At 30.9% G+C, this 25,325-nt stretch overlaps 1 protein-coding gene and 1 long non-coding RNA gene across 4 annotated transcripts in view; one reads left to right on the top strand and one right to left on the bottom strand.

The window, feature by feature from the left end:
* Nucleotides 1-16,482, top strand: part of LOC143256825 (uncharacterized) — a 32,644-nt gene extending 16,162 nt beyond the window's left edge. The window contains exon 3 of the long non-coding RNA XR_013031562.1: nt 16,348-16,482. This is a non-coding gene — a long non-coding RNA (uncharacterized LOC143256825). The remainder of the gene's footprint in view (nt 1-16,347) is intronic.
* Nucleotides 1-25,325, bottom strand: part of LOC143256824 (NACHT and WD repeat domain-containing protein 2-like) — a 42,705-nt gene that overhangs the window by 4,287 nt on the left and 13,093 nt on the right. The window contains exons 3-13 of one of the 3 annotated variants that reach the window (XM_076514532.1): nt 21,809-22,043; nt 21,163-21,316; nt 17,427-17,626; nt 16,255-16,570; nt 13,622-14,014; nt 10,934-11,274; nt 9,242-9,445; nt 6,135-7,693; nt 3,134-3,332; nt 2,265-2,449; nt 1,656-1,780 (exon numbers count right to left, since the gene is read on the bottom strand). In XM_076514532.1, coding sequence (XP_076370647.1) covers nt 1,656-1,780; nt 2,265-2,449; nt 3,134-3,332; nt 6,135-7,693; nt 9,242-9,445; nt 10,934-11,274; nt 13,622-14,014; nt 16,255-16,570; nt 17,427-17,626; nt 21,163-21,316; nt 21,809-22,043 — 3,911 coding nt within the window. Of the gene's footprint in view, nt 1-1,655; nt 1,781-2,264; nt 2,450-3,133; nt 3,333-6,134; nt 7,694-9,241; nt 9,446-10,933; nt 11,275-13,621; nt 14,015-16,254; nt 16,571-17,426; nt 17,627-21,162; nt 21,317-21,705; nt 22,044-25,325 lie in introns of those variants that run through there. The other 2 variants (XM_076514533.1, XM_076514534.1) reach the window with 2 other exon arrangements.

The raw sequence follows: 25,325 nt of genomic DNA, 5'->3' as shown, positions 1-25,325 counted from the left end.
GTTCCATGGAAAGAGAAAGCACCCCAGATCATGATGGAACCTCCTACACTGTGTCGTGAAGAAAATGTCTCCGGTGCCCAAAATGTTGAAAGCCATCTGGAACATCCTGGTGAAATTGTTTCTCATCAGAGAACAAAACCTTTTTCTACTTTTCTATGTCCCATGTTTGGTGCTTCTCAGCAATGTTTAACCGAGCTGTTTCGTGGTGTGGAAGGAGGCTTGGCCTTTAAAGACCTTTGTGGTTTTTAAAGCCTTTCTCTCGTAGATGCTGTCTTACTGTTCTTGAGCTGCATTCTGCATCTGTAAGGGCCTTAATCTGGTTTGACACTTGACTGATGTCTTGCCAGACAACCTGTCAATTCCTCCTGCTCAATGCCAGCGAAATTTTCTCGGGCTGACCACTTGAAATTCTCATTCCTATCCCTCAGGGTCTTAAGAAATTTCCAACAACAGTTTTAGTACGTCCAATCTCACCAGCAATAGCAAGTTGAGAGAGACCTTGGTTTTGCAGCTCGACAATTCTACCACATCCAAACTCTGTCAACTTTTTAGCCTTTGCCATGTTTTTACTCAGTGTAACACAGGAGATGTCAGTGGGAGATGTTGACAATGCTAATGCTTAAACATAAATGACTAAATTTCGTTATGTGTTTACCAATTAATGCTTCATTTCAGAATGGTCTTAAACTTTTGACCAGTTAATATTTAGGCTAATTTCATAGTGTTCACGTTTTCCCTATTAAATGCTAAAAAAGGTTTTTTTATTTTTATTTTCCTTTTTCTTATTTTTATCTTCCGAAGTTCAACTCAAATAAGTGGTTGAGTCTAACAATGCAAAATGCATATTTTTTCTTTATGTTCATTGGCCTTAAGATTTTGGCCAGCAGTGTATATATATTCAGCACAGTTTTATGTTGTTGGATTTTCCACCCACTTACCAATGATGTTTCTTATTTTCTAATTCATTTAAATATTTGTAAATAAACAATACAAATGGTAATGTGAAAGTGATAAAATGAGAAAATAAACGAGTAAATAAATATATCGTATGAACACTTTGTATTAGCTTTTGAACTATCATTATTTTGTTTTTAAGTCTGTTATGATTACATAACTGTTACTGATAAATACATACATACATACATAAATAAATACAACCCAATAAAATGTTACAAACATTAATTTCAGTGCTCATTTAAATTCAGCTTTTCTCAACATTTACATAAGATTTGCAGTAATGATACTTTGAAGTAAAGAACTTTCATAATTTCTTATATATCAGAAGTGTAGGAGGTAAACTAAAAGAATGTAAGTGGGGGGGGATAGCAAGGTTTATTTGAGTGACTGAAGTAAGAAAATATGAGCTGCAGGTTCTTGATTAAAATCTACACATTCTCCTGCTATACCTAACATGATTTTTCCTTTTACTAAAATAGGTTAAAAAGTGAGGATGCCTGGGCACTTCCTATGTCATTTTTTAATTAATTCAGTATGTCAGTGCATGCCAGCTTTTTGATTTGAATGTTAATGATGCATCATAACTATATTGTATTTCTATTTTATGAAGAGAAGCCTTACACATTTACTCAATGGTATTTAACAGTATTCAGTAGTTATAATGTAAATTAAAAAAAAAGGAAATTGAATCAGTTTACCTTTGGCTAAGTCCCACAGACGAATACTTCGGTCTCTCCCACTTAAGTCAAAAGTTAGGCATCTGGTTCCTGATTCATCTATCTTTATATTATCGACTGGTGCACTGTGCCCACGTAAGATAAACCTGGTAAGATATAGTGTTCAGGTGTTCATTGTTTTTCACACAAGACTTCATAAAGTTTTACGATTCAGCTACAATACATTTCGCATAATGGACAAGATATAAAATCAGAGCCGACAGTAGTGCTCTTTTCAAATATAAAGTCAGCATTTAAAGAGTCACTCATAGGTGAATTAACCTAATATAAAATTTAAGTAATTTATATTGTTTAAAGATTATTTACAATGTGATTAAACCTCTTTCTACTAGTATTCTAACTGTTAATAACCATAAATATAAATTGCCTGTACTAGTAACTGATTTACATTTTTTAAAATCACAGTCGTATATTTGAAGTGTATCCCATTGCAACTGTTTGAAACATTTATAACATAAATAATTAAAACATACAAATTGTGAAAACTACTTTAAAAATCTATAGATTTGCATTAGTTGAAAATCAAAAATCAGTGTTAATAAAGTAAATCAAAGAGGTTTGACCCATTACCTGCGTCCCCCAGTGGCTAAATCCCATACTAAGATCCAGGTGTTTTCTAAGCCATTCACCACACAGCCACCTTGGGATGAGATGGCTATGCTACAGCTGCTACTTTCAGGCTTCCACTTTTTAAACAAGGTACCACTTTGAAGATCATAAACAATGATGAAATTAGGACTGCTATCATTTAATTCCTGTAAATAAATATAAACATCTTTATCATAAGATCATTTAAATGAAGGGATGAATAAACTGATTGAAAGAACAGTGAATTTAAGGCCATGACTTTAAAATTCTGAAAACATTGAACAATTCACAAAATTCTTTAATGTCTCAAATGAACAATATTTGTGTCAGCCTTGAATTTGCTTCTTAAGGCTTTTCAGTGTTATGTATCCTCAAGACGGCTGGTACGGGTATTAAAACTTCAATTAAGATAAAGTACAGAACAACATTTCAACCTTCTTAGGTCATCCTCAGGTTACCAAAGAGAGTTTGCAACTAAAAGAGCTTGTGCAGTATTATATTTTTGCAACTGATATATTTTCATAGCTTTATTTAGCTTAGGGCATTGGTCTTTAACTCTCAATTCCTAAATGAAAAGGAACTTTCCAAGCTCCCCCAAGAAAGTAACCAAAGTCCAATATTGTTATGGATCAAGTTTCTATGGGCTGAGCATTTTAATTACTAAACCCTATGTAGTTCAAATGTTTATACTTCTATACAGTTATACACATAAATACATTCATTGATTTAAAAAATTCTTTCATAACTATCTTGAATCCAGTAAAATGGTTGTATCTTTATGATGAAAACTGCAAACACATCTTAATTTTTACACTTTCACTAAGAGATAGAAAACTTCTTAAAGAACTTACTCTGCACACAATGGCCACATAATGTCCATCACTACTAATTGCTGACAAACGAGTCACAAACTCATGGTGTGGTATTCGTAGATCATACATGAGCTTTCTACTAGCTAGATCCCAAACCAGCAGTGGGAAAGGTTTTTGTGTTTCATCCCCACATACACATATTCTACCGCTGGCACTAACCAATAAGCTGTTCAGAAACCTGAAAGAAATATAGTACTTCATTATCAGCAAATATATGATACTTACAAAAAGTAAATGACAAATAAGAAATTAAATATGTTAAAAGTATTGATAATATGATATAAGAAAATGAGAAACTTATCTGCAAAATATTTTACACATAAACAATGATTTACACATAAATTTAATAAAAAATAGCATATTTTTGCAAAGAAAATCACAACTATTGTATTAATGTATAATTTTAATGAGTAATTTCCAAACTTTCTTCCAATAAACAACAATATGTAAATGTTTGTGGATTTAGTTTGTTTATTTGCTTTTAAACATAAAACTGCACAATGGGCTGTGTGTGTGTGTTGTGCCCACTACAGACACAAACTCTTAACTTGAAGTGTTATAAGTCACCTGAAGGTTTCTAGTGTAGAAGGTTATAACAATTCACTGCTTATTTACATCATCCAAATACAGCACTAATATTATTGTGAATTGTAACGAAATTTGTGAGGAGAAAATAGTATGCTTCATGCAAGTGTTAATTTTATATTTCTACTATTGCATAGCATTCTTTCTGGATTACCAACTTGTGTTAAATCACTGTTGACATCAAAGGCAGTTACACCTTTCACTGGGAAGCTGTTATCAATTATACAAATCTTGGCAGATACAGTCTAGAAACACAAACAATGCTTACAAGTAATCTCAAATATTAAAAATCTATATTGCAGTGTAGTGATAAAAACTGTAATTACTGTTTTTCTACATTTATATGCTTAAAAATCTGTCAAACCAGTAAAACTATCATTAAGAATTGTTAAAAGCAATTAAACCAGGAGAAATATGTCTATTTTTTTCGAAGAACTACCTGATGGAAAAGTTCCTTGTAAAACATTTAAAAATTGGGCATAAACTTCAGAAAAACCCATATATGCTACTTTGTAAAAAAAAAAGAAAAAAAAAAAAGGCAAAAGTGTGGGAACTATGATTGATAATTTTCTAATGAATAAAATGTTTCAGGTATCACTAACAAGTTTACAAGCAAATAACAAATCCTTGGAGAGCTTTTGGTTGTACTCTTATCATCTTAAATAAAGCAACTTTTATTATCCTAACATTGCTTTTTAAAATTACAACATAGAAATATACTGGTTTTTGTAAAAGTGGATTTGAGAATGGAAACTGCACCATAAAAATTCGTAAAATAAACAAAATTTGGCTGATAATTGTGTGAAAAACTGGTAGATCTTAAGTTCATCATTCTTAAAGTTGGAAGTTCATACTATTATTAAATGTAATAATGCTGTCATCAGCTAATTCTTTAAAGATATGTTTAATCGTTATTACAATAACACATTATCACAAATTGTTTATGTCTGGCTGTTATTTAACCTATTCTTGGGAACCAAAATGACAATCTATTGATGGTTAAATTTCTTACTAATTTTTATCAAATAGTATTTCTACAAATATATAAATACTGGATTAAAAACTTTTCCCAATTAATTAATACTTTTAATTTTTAAATTTTGTGATGGTTTATACAGCAAAGTTATTATGATAATGTGTTGCATTTTATAAAAAAAAACTAGTGTATCACCCATTAAAAATGATAGGGGAAGTACTACCACCCCCACTCCATAGTTTACCCTAACCTCACATTTCATAGGTAGCTGAAATAAATTTTGAAAAATCAAGTTTGACCAATGAAGAAGCAGAAAAGTGCAGTTGAGGCAGTGAAGTTCCTTTGTTAGACAATCAAAATTAAGATCATTCATGAAACGAATTTGTGGTGTATTCATAGAATAACTGCTGGCAAATAAACATTTAGATTAACAATTTCTAATATATAAAAAAGCTAATGCATTTTGGTAACACTACTTTCTAACAATCGCTTTTATGTCATACTGCTTATCAACAAAAGTATAATCTGATATTGTTGTTAGCCTGTGTACTGAAAGTATAAAATGAAATATGTAGACAAAATAACTGAAAAAATATTTCTTGATTTCTTGATTTACAGTCTCTGTTGGTTAAACAGATATGTTGTTTGTTTAGAATGTTTATGGTATAACAGAAAATAGCTTAATTCAGAAACACTTTTAGTTTTTATGACTCCTATTTTTGAGAATCAAGTATGACCTGATAAACACACTGGCTCTTCTTTAGGTTGGATGTTGAGTAACTGTCAAAAAATAAATAAACAAAACACACCATTCACAGATTTTTTTCCTTTGATTTCTTAAATTTTCCCTTGAGTAACATTGGAGATTAAGATTTTATGCAAAAATAAAACTACTGATAAATAACTAGACTATCTAATAATATACTTGACTCACCTTGCTTACTTTGAGGTGTTAGTTAACTGGGTTACTGTAACAAACCATGGTGAACTTCAGGTTTATTTTAAGGTAAAAGTAGAGGTCTATCTATCAAAATACTGTATTTCTGAACGAGTCTGTAAAGTGCTGCTCCCTTTCACAGACATACAGTTTACTTTTGCTTAGATGAAGAAACTTAAAGTGTAACAAAAAGTAGGAATTAATATCTCAGAAAATAAAAAAATACATTCTTTATTTACATTTTTACTGCATTTCTTTTGGAGTAGTAGTGAAGTCCTGATTAGTGCACTGCACTTATTCTTTTTTTTATTCTGCTGTGAACTTGATGCCCCAATTCTGGGAATATATTTTGAACTTATGCTAACTCACCTCAGCAGGATCAGATCAAGAACTTTATTATTACTAGAAGTATTTAAAAAGATCAGTGAATAAAAAAAAAAGAAACATTTGTTGAAAGACCAAAATCATTTACGATGACCTACCTGTCCTCACCAACTTTGAAGGTTGTCTCCAAATCTCCTGTTTCTAGGTTCATCATATTCAGATACATTCGATTCCGTGAAAGTGCTACAACATAGTTTTCATTATGCAGTCCAAAGTATGCCATCTTCTGATTCATCACACCTTTCAACTTTTTAAGAAACTTGCCTTCATTTAAATCATAAACTTTCAATTCCCGATTACACAACACCAAAGCACGATAAGTATCTATCATTTGAATATTTCTGGGTTGTGATACACCTTTAATTATTCTGACAGGTGTTTGTTCATAAATATTCCAGAGAATTATCTCCTCACTCTCAGTAGAGAGTGAGAGTATATGAGTTAAGTCATCTTTCAACCAATAAAGGCCACAGAAAGATCTTGCAGTATTTTTATCACCAGTATCCTGTGACTGTTGATGTTCTAAATGTGGTGGTTGTAGGCAAGGCATGAGGGGAAGAAGGCTTGGAGTAGGTGGCCAGCAAGCTGTATGAAAGATTGTTCTAATAGAAGAGAACTGTGAGTTATCATTGATTGTAGTCATAATAGGCAATAGTCGGCCATAGACTTGAGATAAAAATTGCAAACCATCATACCGAAGGGCATAACTGGAAAGTTGGATGACTTTTTGTAAAAGTAGAACTTCCTCATCAGTAGGAGCATGAGATTGATATATGGCAATGTCTTCTAGCACCTGATAGGGATCAGACCCTTGCAGCTTACATTGTAGCCACTCAACATTAAATAGAAAGTGTTCTCTAACCCAGCTGTCTTCCAAATATTGCAGACAGTAAAATGGTAACTCATCAACTTTTCGACGATTGGGATGAAATTTATAGAGCAGTGGCTGCTCTAGCACAAATTTTTGGCTCATTTTTTCTGCACCTTCCTCACTGGATTCAGATTTGTTTTTGTAATTTTTATGCTTTTCTTGGAAGTAGTTAATTAATGCTTCAGTTAAGGAGTTGGTTGTTACACCTACATGACTACAGTACCTTTTACACAATGACTTAAACATATTATTTTTCCAAGAAATTAAACACTTACCACCTACTATAGATGTTTTCAAAAACAAAGAAAGTTTTTTCTTTGTTTGATACCAAAGCAAATAAGGAAAATAGCTAGGTGCTGATGCATTAGAAACAAGAAATGAGTGATCTAAAAAACTTTCTTCACAGGATAGAATATCTAATACCTCAGGATCAGATAGTCCATGTTTCGCTGTTACTAGTAGCCCAAGTATAAAGCCCAAAGTAGCAGCACTTAAACACTTTTCTATCTCAGTTACAGAGTCCATAAACACTCCCTCACTTGTATGTTTGATTACAATATCATCTGGACTTTGGTCACTTTCCCATTCTGAGCTCTGATGAGCTAATAGTTCAGCATAGAGAGGGAAATTACATTTTTCAAAACACTCTTGAATGAGTTGGCGCTGTGAATCAGTTATCTTTCGGTCCTTCTTCTGCAAGACTTCTTCCACAAGGGATAAACCCTCTTCTTGGGTTAAGCCAGGAACAAGAAGAAAACTCTCTTCTTTCTCACTCAATAAGTGTTCCTAGGAGTAAGGAAACAATTTATTTAATTATTTATTTAAAAAAAATTAAACATTGATGTTCTTAATCAAGGCACAAAATCTCAAAAAGTTATCATCCTATTCACTCAAGAAAGCTCTTAGACAAAGAAAAAAATGCAAGTAAAACTAAATAAAGTCAAACAGCTGCCATAGAAGAAAGTATTATACTTATTTGTTTGATAAATACAGAAACAGAATAGTTGATTAATTCAAACTATTCGAATAGATTAAATAATGTTTATATTTTTTATGTGTTAAAACATGACATCCAACGAGTTGGTGTTTTCTACTTCACATAATTTACCAGAGAAAATATAATATTACATGCTTTATATTAACAAAATAATTTATATAAAGTGTTGTGATGAATTTGCATTAAATGCTTCATATTAACATGATAATTAGGGATAATCTCATATTTATGCCCCTAACTGACTCAAAAATAAATATATAGGCTTAAAATGCTAAAATGCAGGTTTTGATATCTGTGATGAGCACAACATAAATTTGTGCTTAACAAAAAACAAACAAAAAAATCATAATCCTGAGACAAAGTTATTACATGTTTCCTAATTATTTATTATTCACATCTATTAAGACTTTGCTGAAATAAAGAAGTTGCTAGGCACATAATGATCTCTCACATTAGTTAACACATTCTTAGTGCTGGCATAGATTAGTAATGATCTACCAAGATGAATTACGTACTGTAATGCTAATACCCAAGACAGATGTTGATCAACCAACAGACCATGCCAATAATGTAATTGTTAAGTTTTAGCTTTAAAACCAGGGCCAGTACAAGCACCAGGCAAACAAAGGAGTTTCCTAGCATGGGAAATATAGGAGGTGGCAAAATTTGTGTATGAACTACAAAGCGACACAAATTTTGTAGGCAAAAACGATATTGTTCTGACAGTAATAATACAACTATCCAGAAAGACATATTTCAATAACAATGCACTAACTGCTCCATCTATCCAGGGCACTAAAACTGTAGAACAATAGATAGTTACAATTGTTAATGTTTTGATTCAGGTCAAATAAAATGAATACATTTGGATTTTAAATTTTTTGTGACAGTTGCAATATTTTGTTGTATATTGGAGGAGGGGGAAACATCCAACTTGAAGGTTTGCCTATGGCAATGAATACCTTTTAGCAGGCCTTGTCTACAGCTATAATATTTTTTGAACATGAGCAACCACTGATGTAGCAAACTTAGTGAAGTCATATACACGATTTAAATTATAAATGCCAAATGTGTGTAATTTATATGTATTTACTTAATAAAGATAAATGATTTATATTTTGCTAGTAGCTCTAAAGTTATTAACATTTTATAATATGTAAAGCAAACTCTATATGACTATTCTGATTTTCCTCTTGTCTTTTAATAAGTTTTTGTACAGAAAAAACACCAACTGTTTAGTAATTACTCTGAATAAATTTCAAAACAGCATTGGTGCTGGCATATGTGTATAACCCAATTTTTTTATGTCATTACTCATATTTGATTTTGGCACTTACCTTTAGTTCCTGAAATTCATCAGTTTCATCTCGAACACTAAGTATAAGTTTCACATGTTTTGGCAGTTCAGCTGGTAACCACTGAAGGTCTTTACTACTGAATGAATCAACCTGGTCTATTCCATCAATAAAGATTATCAGTGGACGATGGGATGACACCTTGTCCATAATTACTTCAAGAACTTGGTTAGGTTCCCAACCACTCTAGTAACAAAAGTAGAAAAAATTAAATATAATTCACACACATAGTTTGTTCCAAGACATTATCCATAGTGGCAATATATTTCTTTTTTATAGAAGTAGAAAAGACTTCAATATGAATACAGTATTTTATAATAGCATGTAATTAGAACATTAATTACAACAGTCTATATTTTATTCTATAATTTTGAAAAAGAAGAAAAAAATTTAGCCTATAAGTATTGGGACAGTAGAAGGGGAAAGCTCTCAATTTCCTATACTCATTTTGTCCTCCCTCCCAATATAGGTTTATGATTTCTTGAACATTAATTGAGACTTTGATTGATTAATTCAAACTAGCAATTTACTATAAACTCATAAAGATTCTAAAATAAATTTGGTAGCTAGAGATAAAAAGCCAAAACATAATATAAAAAGATTAACAATGAAAACAGGTTAGATTTTAAACTGCTTGTTTTCTTATTGATCTTGGTTTTATATTTTTTCCATAATTTACACTACATATTTTAGACTGGATCAAAACTTCCCTCTAACTAGCTTGATTGACTTTTAACTTTGTTTATTCCCTGTGCACACACATTTCGTTCTAATACTTGTGCAGCTCCAAGAAGAGGGATTTAACACGTTCGGTCACATATTCTTAGTTATTAAAAATTCATTGATGAGTATTCGCACAAAAGGAATCTAGCAAATGATTTCAAAATATTGCTTTGAAAGATATATTTCTGACCCAATTTCCTAATTCCAAGACTAGTGTCTATTTTTTGAACAATCAAATATTCAATTCCACAGTGAAAAGATTTTAGTTTCAACCATAAAAATACATGCAAGTGCTTAAATTTAATAGTAGTAACAGACCTTCTTTTACATAATGACAAAAACAATCTATTATAAGTGATAAGTAACCTATCAGTATTTCTACAGCAATATGCACCTAACAGTGATAAAAATTCTTCTACAAACGTTACAATACAGTCTTCTCTGTCACCTAACATTGTGTGTGAAGACTGGAGCAAATATTTATGTTACACCACTGGTTTAGAGACTTTAGTAGATGGTATTTGCAACTATTGCAACTACTTAAGTCATTAAGAGACCTTCATTAGTCTTGAATTAACTTTCAAAATTTCCTTAAATAAAACCTAGAAACCACATTATAAAATCATCTGCAGTTAAATTATAACAATAATTATACTTGTTGGCTTTTCTTCAATATTCTTACCTCTTATTAGTATAATCTAATTTAATAATGTATTAAAGCATTAAAAACCTTGGTTCATAGATCTTATTACAAGAATCATATTCTTTTTGTGACTTAATTAAACTCATATGTTCTCAACTGAATTATACTGGCTCCCTGTTAAACACAGATTATATATTATCTAAACTGTTCCTTACAAGAATAAGAACAGTTCATATTCTGACTAATAACGTTTATTTTATGACTTAAGCTTGTGTAGCTTTGACAGGCTTCAGAAATCTTCACCTTACCTTTGATGCTATAAACGGATGCTCACCAAAGAGAGCACAGCCTTGTTCACAAATACTGCGCAGTACTTGCTCAAGTGTTCTAGATTCATGTGTAACTCCTACAAAGCGCACAATAACAGGAGCAATTGGTAACCAATCAGAGCATAGTTGAGAAGCTTGAGCCACAAGGGCAGTTTTCCCACAGCCAGCAGGTCCGTGAATAATAATGGGGTGATTAGAATCAGAGATTATATAAGCTTGCAGTTCTGCAAGAAGTTCTTGACGGCCAACAAATGAGGAAAGAAGGGCTTTACAGGTAGCAGCCTGTTGTACAAGTTCAGTGTAAAGTTGGTTTTCTATACCTGAAAATATTTTTATATTTTTTTTGTTACATATATATCAAATGTTTAAATGTAGTATATATTAAGTAGACAGAACAATGAATTAATGTTTCTGAAACTATTTATTAGCTGTACAGATTGAAGAAGTAAAAAGAAAGAGACTCAGTATTATCAAAGAAGCATCATTTTGTTTTACTGAAAAATACTGAACTTCAGTTGTCCTATTTTTTAAGTGATTCAACCATCAAACTATGTATATCAAGTTTTTATGTTGTTTTCTCTTCTTTCATTAAATCCAACATTTATTCAACATAGTTTCTTCTAGTTGGTTTGCTGATAACTGCAATATTAAGTTTGAAATGCTATTAATAGCATATGGCATGAGTCTTTTGCAATTCTCAAAATATATTGGTTTTCAAAAATGTAAAGAAAACAAAAAACTTTTCACCACAAGCTTATGTGAGTATATATTTTTAACATACTTATGCATTGTTATTTGTTTTTATTAGATGCTATAAGTTATGTGAAAATAACCTTGCTACCTTAATTGTAATTTACACATTTAAATAATTACACTAAATGTATAGGATATGGAATATCTTTTGTTGCAACTTAAAAAGCTAAAAGTATAAAAATACTTCCATTAATCATTTTTGAGGATGTATGTAAACCTGTTATTCAATTTTTAATTTAACATTAAAAGTTACAATTCTTCACAAATCTTGGGTATATTAGATTCCAAGCTTGTTAAAAGAAAATTGGGAAGTTTAAAGAATGATAAGGCTCCTAGGCCAGACGATATTTCCTTCAGGGTTTTAAAGGAGATCAAGGACTGGATATGTGAGCCATTTGCCACAATATTTTGTAAGTCCTTGGATAATGGACAAATACCAACAGATTGTAAATTAGCTAATGTCACTCCTGTCTTCAAGAAGGTAATGGAAGCTGTCACAGCAATTATAAATGTATTAGTCTCGCATCTTATGTGAGAAAAGTTTTGGAAGGTCTGATAAAAAATACTTTGCAAAATCATTTAACAAAGTTTAGAATTTTTATGAGATAACCAACATGGTTTCACTAAGGTAAAATCTTGTCTTACAAATCTTTTGACATGCTTTGAAAATATTGCTGCATATGTAGATGAGCATTAGGGTTTAGATTTGGTGTATCTGAATTTTCAGAAAGCATTTAACAAAGTACTAAATGAAAGGCTTGTAAAGAAGCTTGTCTCTATAGGTGTGGGGAGATGGGTTAATTAATTGGATAGAAGATAGACTTGATGGAAGAAAGCAAAAGGTTGTTATAAAATGGAGTTCAGTCAAACTGTATTAATGTTGGAAAAGGTGTACCTACAGACTCAGTCTTAAGACCAGTGCTCTATTTGGTTTATATTAAATGACACAGACGAAAGAATGGTCAATAAATTACTTTAACTTTCTGATGATATCAAGGTTTTTGATATTGCTAGCTGTGAAGAGGAAGCTGCTGCTTTGCAAAAGGATTTCCATTACTTAGTGATTGGGCATATAAATGACAGATGGATTTTAATTATGATAAATGTGAAATATTGCATGTGAGTTATCATAATTTGAATTATTAATGTAATTTGGATGGGAATAACATTAAGAGTGCCATGAAAGAAAAGGATCTTCATGTAACAATTGATTAGTCTCTTAACGCCATCCAAGCAATGTGCTATTGCTAGTGGTAGGGCAAATGTAATTTTAGGTTGTATCTACAAAAACATTGAATACAAGTCTAAAACAGGTTATAATTTAATTGTATATATACATCACTGGTCAGGCCACATTTGGAGTACTGTGTTCAGTCTTGGAATCCTTATCTTAAGAAAGACATTGAATTCTTGATAAAGATTCACAGGAGGTTACTAAAATGGTATCTGGGATGAAGGGGTTGTCATATGAAGAGAGATTACGATCCCTAATATTGTTTTCTCTTGAGAAAAGAAGAGTTATATGGGATCTTATTGAAGTGTTTAAAATTGTAAAAGGAGTTGACAATATTGATGCATCAACATTTTTCATAATTAACAGTGAGAATTGAAGAACTAGGGAACATAAACATGGATTTATGTAAAGTAGAAGCTGTCTTCAGTTAAGACAATTTTCTTTTCTTTTTTATAAAGTGTTTGGCCTATGGTATGAGTTACTTTCAAATGCTGTGGAGACAGTAAATTTGAATAAGTTTTTAAAGAAAGCTTGATAGATATATGAAGGATAAGGGCTAGCTTTAAAATTATTTTTTTCTTATTTAATAATTTTAGTCTGGCTTAGAGGATGGGACAGCCAAGATGGACTAACAGGTCCCTTGTTGTCCTTAAGCATTATTTTATGTATGAAAAAACAACCTTTATACAATTGGTGAGATTCTTCCATAATAAGCTCCTCATGTAATCCATCGATTATTTTACACAGCTCTTCCTTTACTGTTGTACACAGTTCATTTAAGTATTCAGAATGTTGTGGTACAGCAACTGGGTCAATGGTGCCATCATGCCATTTAACACGAAATATTAACTTCTGTGACTCTGACAAATGTTCTTCTAAGTGCATCTTCACTGACCGTAGTTTTAAAGCAGTGATTTCATCAAGCTTGGCACTAAAACTCTTGTTTTGACTTTCATTAGAAGCAGTAGAATCATCAGTTTTAGATCGATGAGTAAACCTCCGTTGTAGCCACAAACAGTGTTTATTCATGGAAGGGTCATCAAAAACTGCTGTTTTTAATTCCTCTTCTAAGACTGAAATTCAATTAAATTTTAGGCTTTAAAACACTAGCATTTCAATTAAATTGCAAAAATGATTTGATAGAAAAGATAGAACAAATATTTCAATAGCATTACCAACAATACAATTCAGAAATGTTAACAATTTCTTAAGATGAAAATGTATTTTCGATAATACTTATCTCACTTAAATTCTCTTGCCTTTATTCCCCACTAAGAGAGTCAGTGTTAAAGACTGCAGATTGGGTCAGTCTTGAAAAAATGATAATATTATCTGAATGACTTTATGGACTTACAATGCTAAAATCCATAATCTAATTCCACATAGTATACAGATGGCCCTTTGTGCAGTTTTACACTGAAATAACACCCAACTGTGTTCCACTTAAAAACACACTTCACAGTTAAGGGTTTCGTCTTAAGCAAGGGTTACATGATACATACTATTTTATTAGAATTGTACCTAATGTTTAGAATGAACCAGCAAAAGTAACTGGCAATATTAGGAATTAAAAAAGCAATTTAAACTCCATCACACAATGTATTTGTCTAATTCAAAAGTACTCATTTTATGAACAGCATTGAATGTCATTTTCACTTGGCATTAGCTTCCCACATTTTCTACTGACTTCCACACTCAGTTGAGCCCTTATTAATGCTATTAAGGTTGTAAAATTAAAACGACAAAGTGTTTGTCAAGTTTCTTATTCAGTTAAAACTTAATCTTTAGATGGTCTACCTGTGTTTCTCTATCAAATGTTGGTGCAGCCAGTTCACTGAACAATTTGTAGTATTAAGCAAGTATATGGAACCTAAACATTTATATTGTCATGTATCCATGAAGGTGTACTAAAAGTTTTGTATCTAAGAAACATTTAGATATATCAGTAAATTTCTGAAAAAAGTCACAATTTAAATGTTTAAATACATGTCACAACTGTACTTGTAAAACAACAAATTAAATATCAGTTAAAAACCAATTAAGTACTATTTAATTCTTACTAATAGTTAAATACATATTGCAATTTAGAAGGCCAAAAAAAATTCTATTTAAATTTCTAGCTGAAAAATATTAAACACTTTTCAGTGAAAAATGTATAAAAATTGGTGTAAGGGTTAAAAATGATATGACAAAATCTTCTTCACCTTCAAACTTAAAGAACTGAGTTAGATGATGGTGTATTGCTAGGTGTACTAAACTGATAATACTCTAACCCTGAAGCCTTCAAATGCAATAATACACATTCTGTTACCTAATGTTGATATAGCATGCTTTATATTCAGTTTGTAAGATATTAAGATAAAGAAAAAAATAGCTAATAAAGGTAACTGGAAAGATATTTGGATCTAAACAGTCTTTTGCTACAAAATGATCTAAAGATGAATGCACTGACAAAAAACTACACCACCAAAGACTTAAAAGAAGTTTTTGTAGTTAGCTAATAAGAGTTACTAATGAATCTTAGCTTTGTTCTGATAATAGAATTCACATGAATGATAAAGTATATTTGTGCTTCAAACCATAAAAACATTAATTTGATCAGTTTAAGCAATTAAGAATTAAATCAACAACTAGTAATTTTCAAAAGGAATTAAAATTGCACAACAGTTGGCTTTATGTTGGATTATTAAAAGCATCCAACAATACGAATTTTGAATAAAAATACTAAATTGTTTGCAGAGTGAAAAGACATGGTTAAATTTTTTTTTAAATCTTGGATTTACCTGAAGCTTCAGAGATTATTAAATGTTTTCTGTAAAACAAACTGAAAATTATGTTCCAGTTTTCATGAGAATCCATTTTGTTTACTATTGTGTACCAGCTGGTATGCCATTTATTTGTTTATTGGTTTCCAGCTGAGAATCCTAATTGAGATTCTTTATTATTTTTACACATAATTTAAGAAAATAAACCACTGAACAAAATAAATCATTCTTATAACCATCTTATAGCTCATAAATTTTGAATAATAGCTTTAATGTTTGATTTTTCATCACAGTTTTCAAAACAACAATTACTAATTACTTTTCTTCATTTTATTATATTTGAGTTAGCTGAAATTTGGTTACTTTATGTTTGTCAATATGATCTTATATTTTCATGGCTAACATGTAGAATACTTTTCTGAGTAGATTATTTAAAAACTATATTTTTAAACTGATTTAATCTTAACAATCATTGAAAAAATTAATTTTTAATTGTCAATTTGAATAAAACCCAATATTTCCAGAGTTGGTATCAAAATATAGCTAACTTGTTATTAAATACTTGGACTTCTCTTCTTCTCCTAAAACTGCATATAGAGTCTCTAACATTTCTTTTGATTCTTTTCTCCATTCATTAATAGCCTCTAATCTGGTGTCTTGTAATTCCTCCAGAAGACAAGGAAGGTGTTCACTGATAGGACAAAGGATATAGGACAAAGGATTTGCATTTTCATCCAGAAAATACCATTTTTCAAATAGTTGTTTCTTCTCCTCAGATTCTATGTTGCTTTTGAAAGATTCAAAATCAGTGGCTAAAATCTCTCGTGGTAACAAAGGTGTGTCCAAAACTTCATTAAGGAAGACCTTATAAAAATAAAAAGCATAGAAACTAATGATGAGAAGTACAGATTTTATGTACCTAGATATGCTTCTTTTAAAAAGGCAGTAATAGATCTTCTTTTAGGCTTTTAATGTCTAAGTAATTGAAGCTGAAAGTTTCATACATCATACATTATCACACCCTAAATGACTGAATCACAATAAAAGAAGATAATGCTATGTCAGAGAACAAACAATATTCTAAAACCAATATTTAACCTATGAATTTCATAAATATTTGCTAACCATTTTACTCGTCCTATGATTATATACTGCATAAAAAGTATAATACAATTGCTGAACTTTTCTTTATAACTATCCTTGTAAGATAAAAAATAAATAACTTGGAAAAAGCAGCAACATGTGTAACTTTGGTGAATTTATCTCTAAAAGCAAAATAACACATACTTAACCTTACTGATCCAATAAAATTAGCCTTATGTGCACAGGTGCTGGTTAAAGTGTGCATGCCATAACCTTTTACAGAATGTATTCAAAATGGTGTTATATATTTGATGTAGGAATTATCAGATATTTATGTTACATTACTGACTCAAAAACAGTTCACAGTAGAGGAGAGTAAATACCACAGAGAAGTAATGTCCATATTAATTTTGTGAAATATTTACTTTTTTTGCTTACATAACACTTAATATTCCTAATTTTATCACTTTCAAGGTAAATAAAAGTTTTCATAAATTGTCTGATTTCTATTAAGTAATAAATAGCTTTTCTAAAATATATAATTAACTTAGGTTACATAGCGTAAGGTATATAATTAAACACCAGATGTTTTTCTCATGAAATTAATGTGTTACACTATATATACATATTGCTTTACCACAGTAATAAGTTGTCCTCGTCCTCTTAATTCCCTGATAGTATCCAAGCAGACTTCCTTGAAACTATGGTCATCTAAGCAGTCCCCATTAAGGCCTAAGTGTAAATCTACCACATTGAGTTCATAATCATTTTCAGCACATCGCAACCTCAGGTCTGGATAAATGCTCTCCATAAAAGCAGATCTCTCTACTTGAGTATCTGTATTCATACAAATGGTGGATGAAAAACAAAAAAAAAGAGAAAAATGCTTTATGGTAATAATAAATACATATAAAAAACATATCTATCTATCTACATAAATATTGTAAACTCGGTATCAGAAATATAACTCAAATTTTCCACATTCATGAAACAAGTTTTAAACTCCTTCAAGTGTTTTCAGTAGGATGGTAGTTTCTAAAAGTAATAGTTATTTCATGGATGATTTTCACAATTTAATAGATTATTTAATTCTTTTAAAAATATAAAATCAGTGACATCCTATAAAAGGTAATAAAGACATTGTATTTAAATATAGCTTCTTAGTACATATCAAGGTTTTCACATATGTAACCTTAATTCATGTTGAACTGAAACATTTTTGTGAATCTTACAAAACAATTTGCCATTAGTTTATCTTTCAAGCACATACAATAAAAATATATAAAAATTTTAAGTTATCCTAGTACAAAACCTCTTTCATCAAGAGCCACCTCTTTACTTCAGTACTATCATGTAATACTGAAATTTGTATGACATGGTACAACTACTTTTGAAAATGTTTTTCAATTTTGATGGTTTTTATATTTACTACATTATCTTTGACACACACAATTTTATTTTATATTATATTATATTTTTAGAACTGATAATAGCAACCTGTTACTTTATTTGCTATCATTTTTATCTATTTTATTTAGGAGTTGAAATGTTTAACTCTAATTCATGGACATAGATTAAAGTGCATATGCTTCGACCTTGGGTTGGTAGTTATTAAGGGAAAATTTACACAAGATATATGGTTAGCATCATAAACCTGCAGACTCACTGCTGAGCCAGTGGGGGTGAGGGAGTGTGCTATTCAATATGGTATTATGCATTTGATATCAGTTATAAACTTTTCATATTAACCTACCATGCCAATTTTGCAAACGTTCATGCTAGAATAGAAAAAAATTGTGGAGGATTTGCAAATTCAATTTACAAGCTGCACAATTGACAAAAAAAAAATATTCTTTGCATGAAAACCACCTCATATTCCAACTTGTCTTAGTTTGATTCAGATGATTTTGGCATTTCATAGAAATACTTTTTGTATGAAATCTTTAGTAACACAATTTTTTGTGGACAATAGACACTTTACAAATTCAGAATTACAGTCCATGTCATTTCTCCATGTTAGTCCAATCCTGTGCACGTCCAGTTAATTATAAAATATCATTATATGATTTATTATGAAAATAGTTGTGCAATTCTAACTAGTTTTTAAAGCTATATACCTAATCATTGTAAATGCCTCTGACTAATACATTTCAGAAAAGGTTCAAACAGGCATGAAAATGAGGCAAGAAAATCCTAATGGTAAAGATTTTATTCAATCTGGGAACATAATGAATAAAATTGACTATCTTGTCTTTCTGATAGCAGGCTAAAATAATATTACCCTTTTGTAGTTCATATAGATAATATTAATCAGAAATCTTACTCATGTATGAAATAATTTAGAAGACATTTTTGAGATGTTAAACCTGAAAATTCTAGTTTCTGTAAATAAGATAAATGATTTTGCATTTTCTAATAGCTAATTAATGAAAAGTATATAGATGTTACTCTTGTTTTTCAAAAATAAGCTAAGTGTTAAGATAAAAACAACATGAAAAACCTATAAAGAATTTTGTGTAGCATACCTAGATTTATGTTCCTGAAAAATGAGATACATAAAGTACGGTTTCCTTCCTCTCATCAAAATTATACAAATAACAGTAAATTGAGGTAATTAAAATTATATTTTGAAATATGTATGTTTTAATAAAATTAACAGGAAATATTTATTTTCATGTGTGAATAAAATAAACACATTTCTGGAAATGAACAGAGAGTTTATATTCTTTCGGTGTTTCTGAATACCCAAAACAAAATACATTATTTGGCATGTTTTTTACTAGATCAGTAGCATGGAAAATATTTGGAAGAAATGCATGAATAATGAAAAGTGTCCTGTACATGATATACATATATATATATGTAGAAGATTTATTTCTTGCATTAGAGGAATATGGTACTGTGTAGAAAAGAGAAAAGGGCTGTATTCTCATTATTTAGGAAAGACTAAAGCCTTTAAAAAGTGTTTAACAGTGGTAAAGAAAGCATAAGACTTTTGTTAAACCATATTATGAATTCTGAAAAGAACGTGCTATAAATGAAGAAATTAAGGGTTACTTGGGTATACATGTGCTCTTTTAAGAAATTACAAGAATTTGAGGTTTATTAATTGAAGATGTCTGTTACTAAGCATAAAGCTATGAAAAGGGCTATCTGTGCACTGCTCACCATGGATATAAATCCACAGACATACCACTGTGTCAATAGGGGGCATTTGAAGTTTAACTGAACTGGAATTCAACATTATAAGGGTTTGGATAAGTTGTTTATGATTATTTTTACCGAATTCATGATTGAAAAGTTTATTATTAAAAATCAGAATATCATTAAAAATAAGTATATACAGGCAAACATATCCATACTAGCCCTAATGTTAGATTTGCCAACCTTAGATATGATAGGCTTGATGATGTGCAGAAAATTAAACTTTTGCTAGACTGCTTTATAGATTGGTAAGATTACATTAAATGAGATTTATGTGTGGCTCAGAAAGATAAAAGAAGATCTCACCAAGCTCTAAAGTATTTTTTTATCTGGACTTTGTTTTTATATCAACATAAACGTGGAGTAGATATAAGCTTATAAGATACTGCAAAAACCAATACTGTACCACACAATGCAGTGATGAGGCAGTGTTTATCTTTCTTTTATACAGTATCATAATATTACAATATTTGTGAAGAATCAGAACAATGAAAATTCAATTTACATTTTATTAAGGAAACAAATAATTACTAAACCTGAATAATTACATATATAATAAGATATTTTATACTATATATGGTATAAAGTATTAATAATCATGTGACAAATAACTTGAGAAAAAATTCTTTCTAATTGCCAAATAAGACTAAAGTGGCTTATTTTCCAGTTTTTCTGAATGATGAGTACAGTTAAGAGAAGTAAAAATAAGTTATAATAAATAATTGTTGTTAAAATAAACAATAGTATGTTATTAATCCATACTATAATTCTGATTAGAAAATAACTCAAATAAAAATTGATAATAATTACACTTTATTATATTAATCTAGTTCACATAATTACAGATTTTATTTATACAGTTTTTGTGTTTGTTGTATACTAGTCAGCCTTATAACACCTGTTACTGGTCAAAAGGCCTTGTTGGCTGGTGTACTGTTATATATTCTATGGCCTTTTCACCACCACCTTTAAAAAAACAAACAAAAAGCAAATGTTAAAAGTTACAATTTGAATTTCCTTAATCACTTAGGTGTTGAAATATTTAAAACAAAACCCAAAAGAAACAGACCTACATGGTTGTGGTATTTACCATATTCCAAGATATTTAATACTAATTGCAGTTATTACGATAGTTTTTATCATCTCACCAATAAATGTTTAAAACCTACCGTTATAATCAGCACTGAAGTAAAGAGATATCTGCTTAACAGAACATGGTGGTAATGGTTCCTCAAACCTTCCCAGCAATAGTGAGCGCACTGCTTCAGGAAATCTCAGCATATCTGATAAGCCACTGCTGTCCTTTTCGACTGTTGTTTGAATCTAGTTGTAATTAACAGAAAGTCACTTTTTAATACATATATCCATTGAAGAATGGAACTGGATGGACTTTTTAGATGAACTATTTTTGTTAAAAGTGGATTAGAATATATTCCAAAGAACTTAACATGTAAGAAATAATGCTTAGGTACTATTTTAAAACTGTGAATCATTTGAAAACCAAAATTATATTATTATAATTCAAAGAAAATATAAACAAAATCATTATGGAAATACACTCTGGTAGTTCTGTTTTACATGTCAGGTTTCCAGCATGCAAGTAATTCATTTTCCATAGCATTTAAACCAATTCTGTCAACCCTCACAAAAGAAGTCTTGTAAGTTATATTGTAATATTCAGAAGAATCCAAAAAGATTAACAAGCCCTTTACCTTCTAGTATTTGAAACACTGGTCTCCTTAGAAGTAATGCTTTAACATTTAAGCTACTACTTTACAAGGATGCCATCAAGTCAGTCTGCCATGTTTGACTTACTGTGGATGGAAGTTTTGAAACAGGTGGAGACTGTGGGGTGTCTAGATCTTGGGTGGACATTTCTGATACCTCCTCAAGCTGTGACTGATTGGCATCATATCTTGGAGGAAGATTTGTTGCTTCGCTGGGTGCAGTCCCCCAGTCATTTACTCTGGTTGTTGTTGGCGAGCCTTTACCATAAGGAATACTTTCTGTAGATTGTGCAGAACTTCTACGCTTGCTACCCAAAGGAGAGCTAACAAATTATATAGAATTTACTTCATTAATTTTGTTCATTAATCTGTAATATTTGTGATCTAGATGTCTTTTTTTTTTTTAATTAAATAGCACTCTCTACCAGCAATTCAGTGGTTTCCTACAAAATTAAGTTGTTTTTATTTACGAGCAACAACAACAAAAACAAAACAGTTTCGTATTTTCTAATGTTTTTAGTTTACCATTCTTGGCCTGGAGATTTAATTATCTCTATTTAAAATATAATGTTAACAAGAGTTTTTGCGAACTATGTACTTGGTGCCATTATAATTAACTAGTAGAACTTTCGATTAATCATCGGTGTAGATAAAGTTCTAACGCTATTAAGCGCAGATTTTAATATACATTGGTAGCCTCAGTTTGTCAGCACTGTAGTTATTTCGATAAAACGTGCTAAATAATATTCTACACACAAAACTTATCTTCTTTAAAATTCACCATGCAAATCTGAAAAATTCGCATAGTTAACGAAGTGGGAAGAACGATGCTCAGATGAACAACGAATAAGTTAACAATTTTTTTTAATTTATTCAATAGACAGATTTTATTCGGTTAACTGTATAGCTTCATTGATAATTACAAAGCTATACAATGGACTATTTGTACTGTGTTCCCCACGACTATCGAATTCCCGATTTTTAGCATTATAAGCTTTCAGTCTTACCGTTGTTCCATTGTTGGGCTGATCCTTAATATAAAATTTAAAAAAAGAACACACTATTTTTCAGATGGATTTATTTCACCAACGCACGAAGAATGCAGAAAGAGAGAAAACGTTCTATTTTAAATTCACGCTGGATTTTATTGAGATTACTAATTTTCTCTTTCAATATATTCAATAAAAAAAGCGAATCAGGAAAACTAGTAAAGAATAATTTAAATGAAATGAGAATAGCTTGATCGATTAGTTGCCTGAGCCAGATCCGATTTTTAGTTTTTCTATGAAAGTTGACAGTGTATAAGAAATAATTTGTTTTCTAAATAGATAATTAAACTGAGAAATGCCCTGCAAGAAATTTATAGACATAATGTATACACCACTTTTACCTTCTCGATGCCTCCTGTGAACTTACAATCCTAAAAGGCGGATTTCGATACCCATTGTGGACAGAGCACAAATAGTCCAGTGTGTAGCTTTATGCTTAATCACAAACAAACGAGCCTTTATAACTTAAAGTCTTTGTTTAAAGTTTTAAACGAATAAAATCCACATATTATAGAGCCAATTAGGTCTAAAGGTGTATCAGTAAGATAATATTTTATATTTTACTAATAAAAAATGTGTTTCGCTAAATCGATAAAGAAATAGTAATAATGTAAGTTATTCACCTTTCCATGAGATACTATAAATGTTTATTTATTTGTGAAGATGCAACTCGTATAGCAATACTTGAAATTAAATCGTTATCAAAAATACTTTCTTTGTTGTTGTTGTTGTTTTGAATTAAGCACAAAGCTACACAATGGGCTATCTGTGCTCTGCCCACCACAGGTATCGAAACCCGGTTTTAAGCGTTGTAGGTCCGCAGACATACCGCTGAGCCACTGGGGGGTGACAGACTTTCTATGCAGTTAGTGCTTTCGTGTAGCAATTAGATTTTGCTTCTTTAACTATATTGAAACTCTATTGTTAGCATTACAGGCAGAGCTACTGAGAATCTCATCTTAGATAAAAAAATAAAAATTGTATGTATCAAATGACTGAATGTGCAGAAATAAATGGACCAACTGTGGTAATAGTTAATTGATAATTTAAACCGCCAACAAAATGGAATTTCATCAAACAAATTTTTTATGATGTATATTAAATATCATATTTATTTAAAACGAAAGTTTTATTATAATATTGATTCGATTAGACATTAAGCTTTATTGTAAAGAAATAGAAGTGTCAGCCAACCCGAAGACAAACGTTCTGGGCTCAGGACAGAAAAATCAATGTTCTTTATAACAGGACTGCTGACTATTATGACATTTTCTTTCCTAATAACAACAACAGGAAACAGGTAATTATTATTTTGTGATGCATATCTTAACTTTGAATAATAATAATAAATATATCTATCACATCTGCACCGGCTGCTCTCATCATCTGTTTGCAGGCCTGGCGTTTATCAGTTTGTCTATTTAACTAGATGCATCAAGTCGCTTACCGTCTTTTGTGTTTCACTTGAAGTCACCAGAAATTCACTGAGGTCTAATTGGGGATCTCAACAGAACATGAGGCTAATGTGAGTTGACTATGCAAAAAATCATAAAAACTGAAAGGAGAGTTCGTTAGCGTTGGAAAAAGGTGGCATTGCATAAGTCGAAGTGGTTAGATGCAATGTCTATATTTGTATAACCGCGACTAGATCTAGAACTTGTAGACTTATAAATCATACATACGATGTCACGGGGGAGTATTTAGGCACATATAGAATAAACATTTTTAACTTTGACTGTATTGTAGTAAATCAGTTACACTAAGACTTCAAGAAATGTCATAAACACACCTTTTTGCGCCACCTTAACAAAGGCCCCCCTCTAGTACAGCGGTACGTCCATGGATTTACCACGCTAAAATCAGTGGTTCGATTTGCCTCGGTGGGCTCAACAGATAGCCCGATGTGGCTTTACTATAAGAAAAATACTTACCCTGATAAACTCTTTAATATTAGGGTCCGTTAAATGTTATATTAATTTACCTAAAAAGAATGACTACAGGATATGTACTTATTTAACAAACAATATTCCAACCTTAAACAAATTTCTCTAAAGCTTAAAAAACGCTTTTGGAGGCTGTTTATATCTAGATCTGAATAATGATATTTCAAAGACGCAAGCAGAACTGAAAGAATGATTAAATCGAAATTATAGTTCATAAAAAAATAAGTTTGAACTGATTAAAAATGATTTTTAAATCGCCTTTTTTAAAAAAAAGATTCCCCTTTTATAGATTGATCTATATCGATCTATAAAACGAGCAGTTAACGTTCTGTGACAAATTGCAGCGTCATTCACATTCTTTAAGGCCATGTAGTTAGGGCGCTCGACTTGTAATCTGAAGGGCACGGATTCAAATCCCCGTCACACCAAACATGCTCGCCCTTTCAGCCGTGGGAGCGTTATAAAGTTACGATCAATCCCACTATTCGTTGGTAAAAGAGTAGCCCAAAAGTTGGCGGTGGGTGGTGATGACTAGTTGCCTTCCCTCTAGTCTTACACTGCTAAATTAAGGACGGCTACCGCAGATAGCCCACGAATAGCTTTGCACGAAATT

The sequence above is a fragment of the Tachypleus tridentatus genome, chromosome 7 (genome assembly GCF_004210375.1).
Source record: "Tachypleus tridentatus isolate NWPU-2018 chromosome 7, ASM421037v1, whole genome shotgun sequence".
Taxonomy (NCBI): Eukaryota; Metazoa; Arthropoda; class Merostomata; order Xiphosura; family Limulidae; genus Tachypleus; species Tachypleus tridentatus.
The sequence above is the reverse complement of the archived record's forward strand: the minus strand, read 5'-3'. Positions and strand labels throughout refer to the sequence as shown.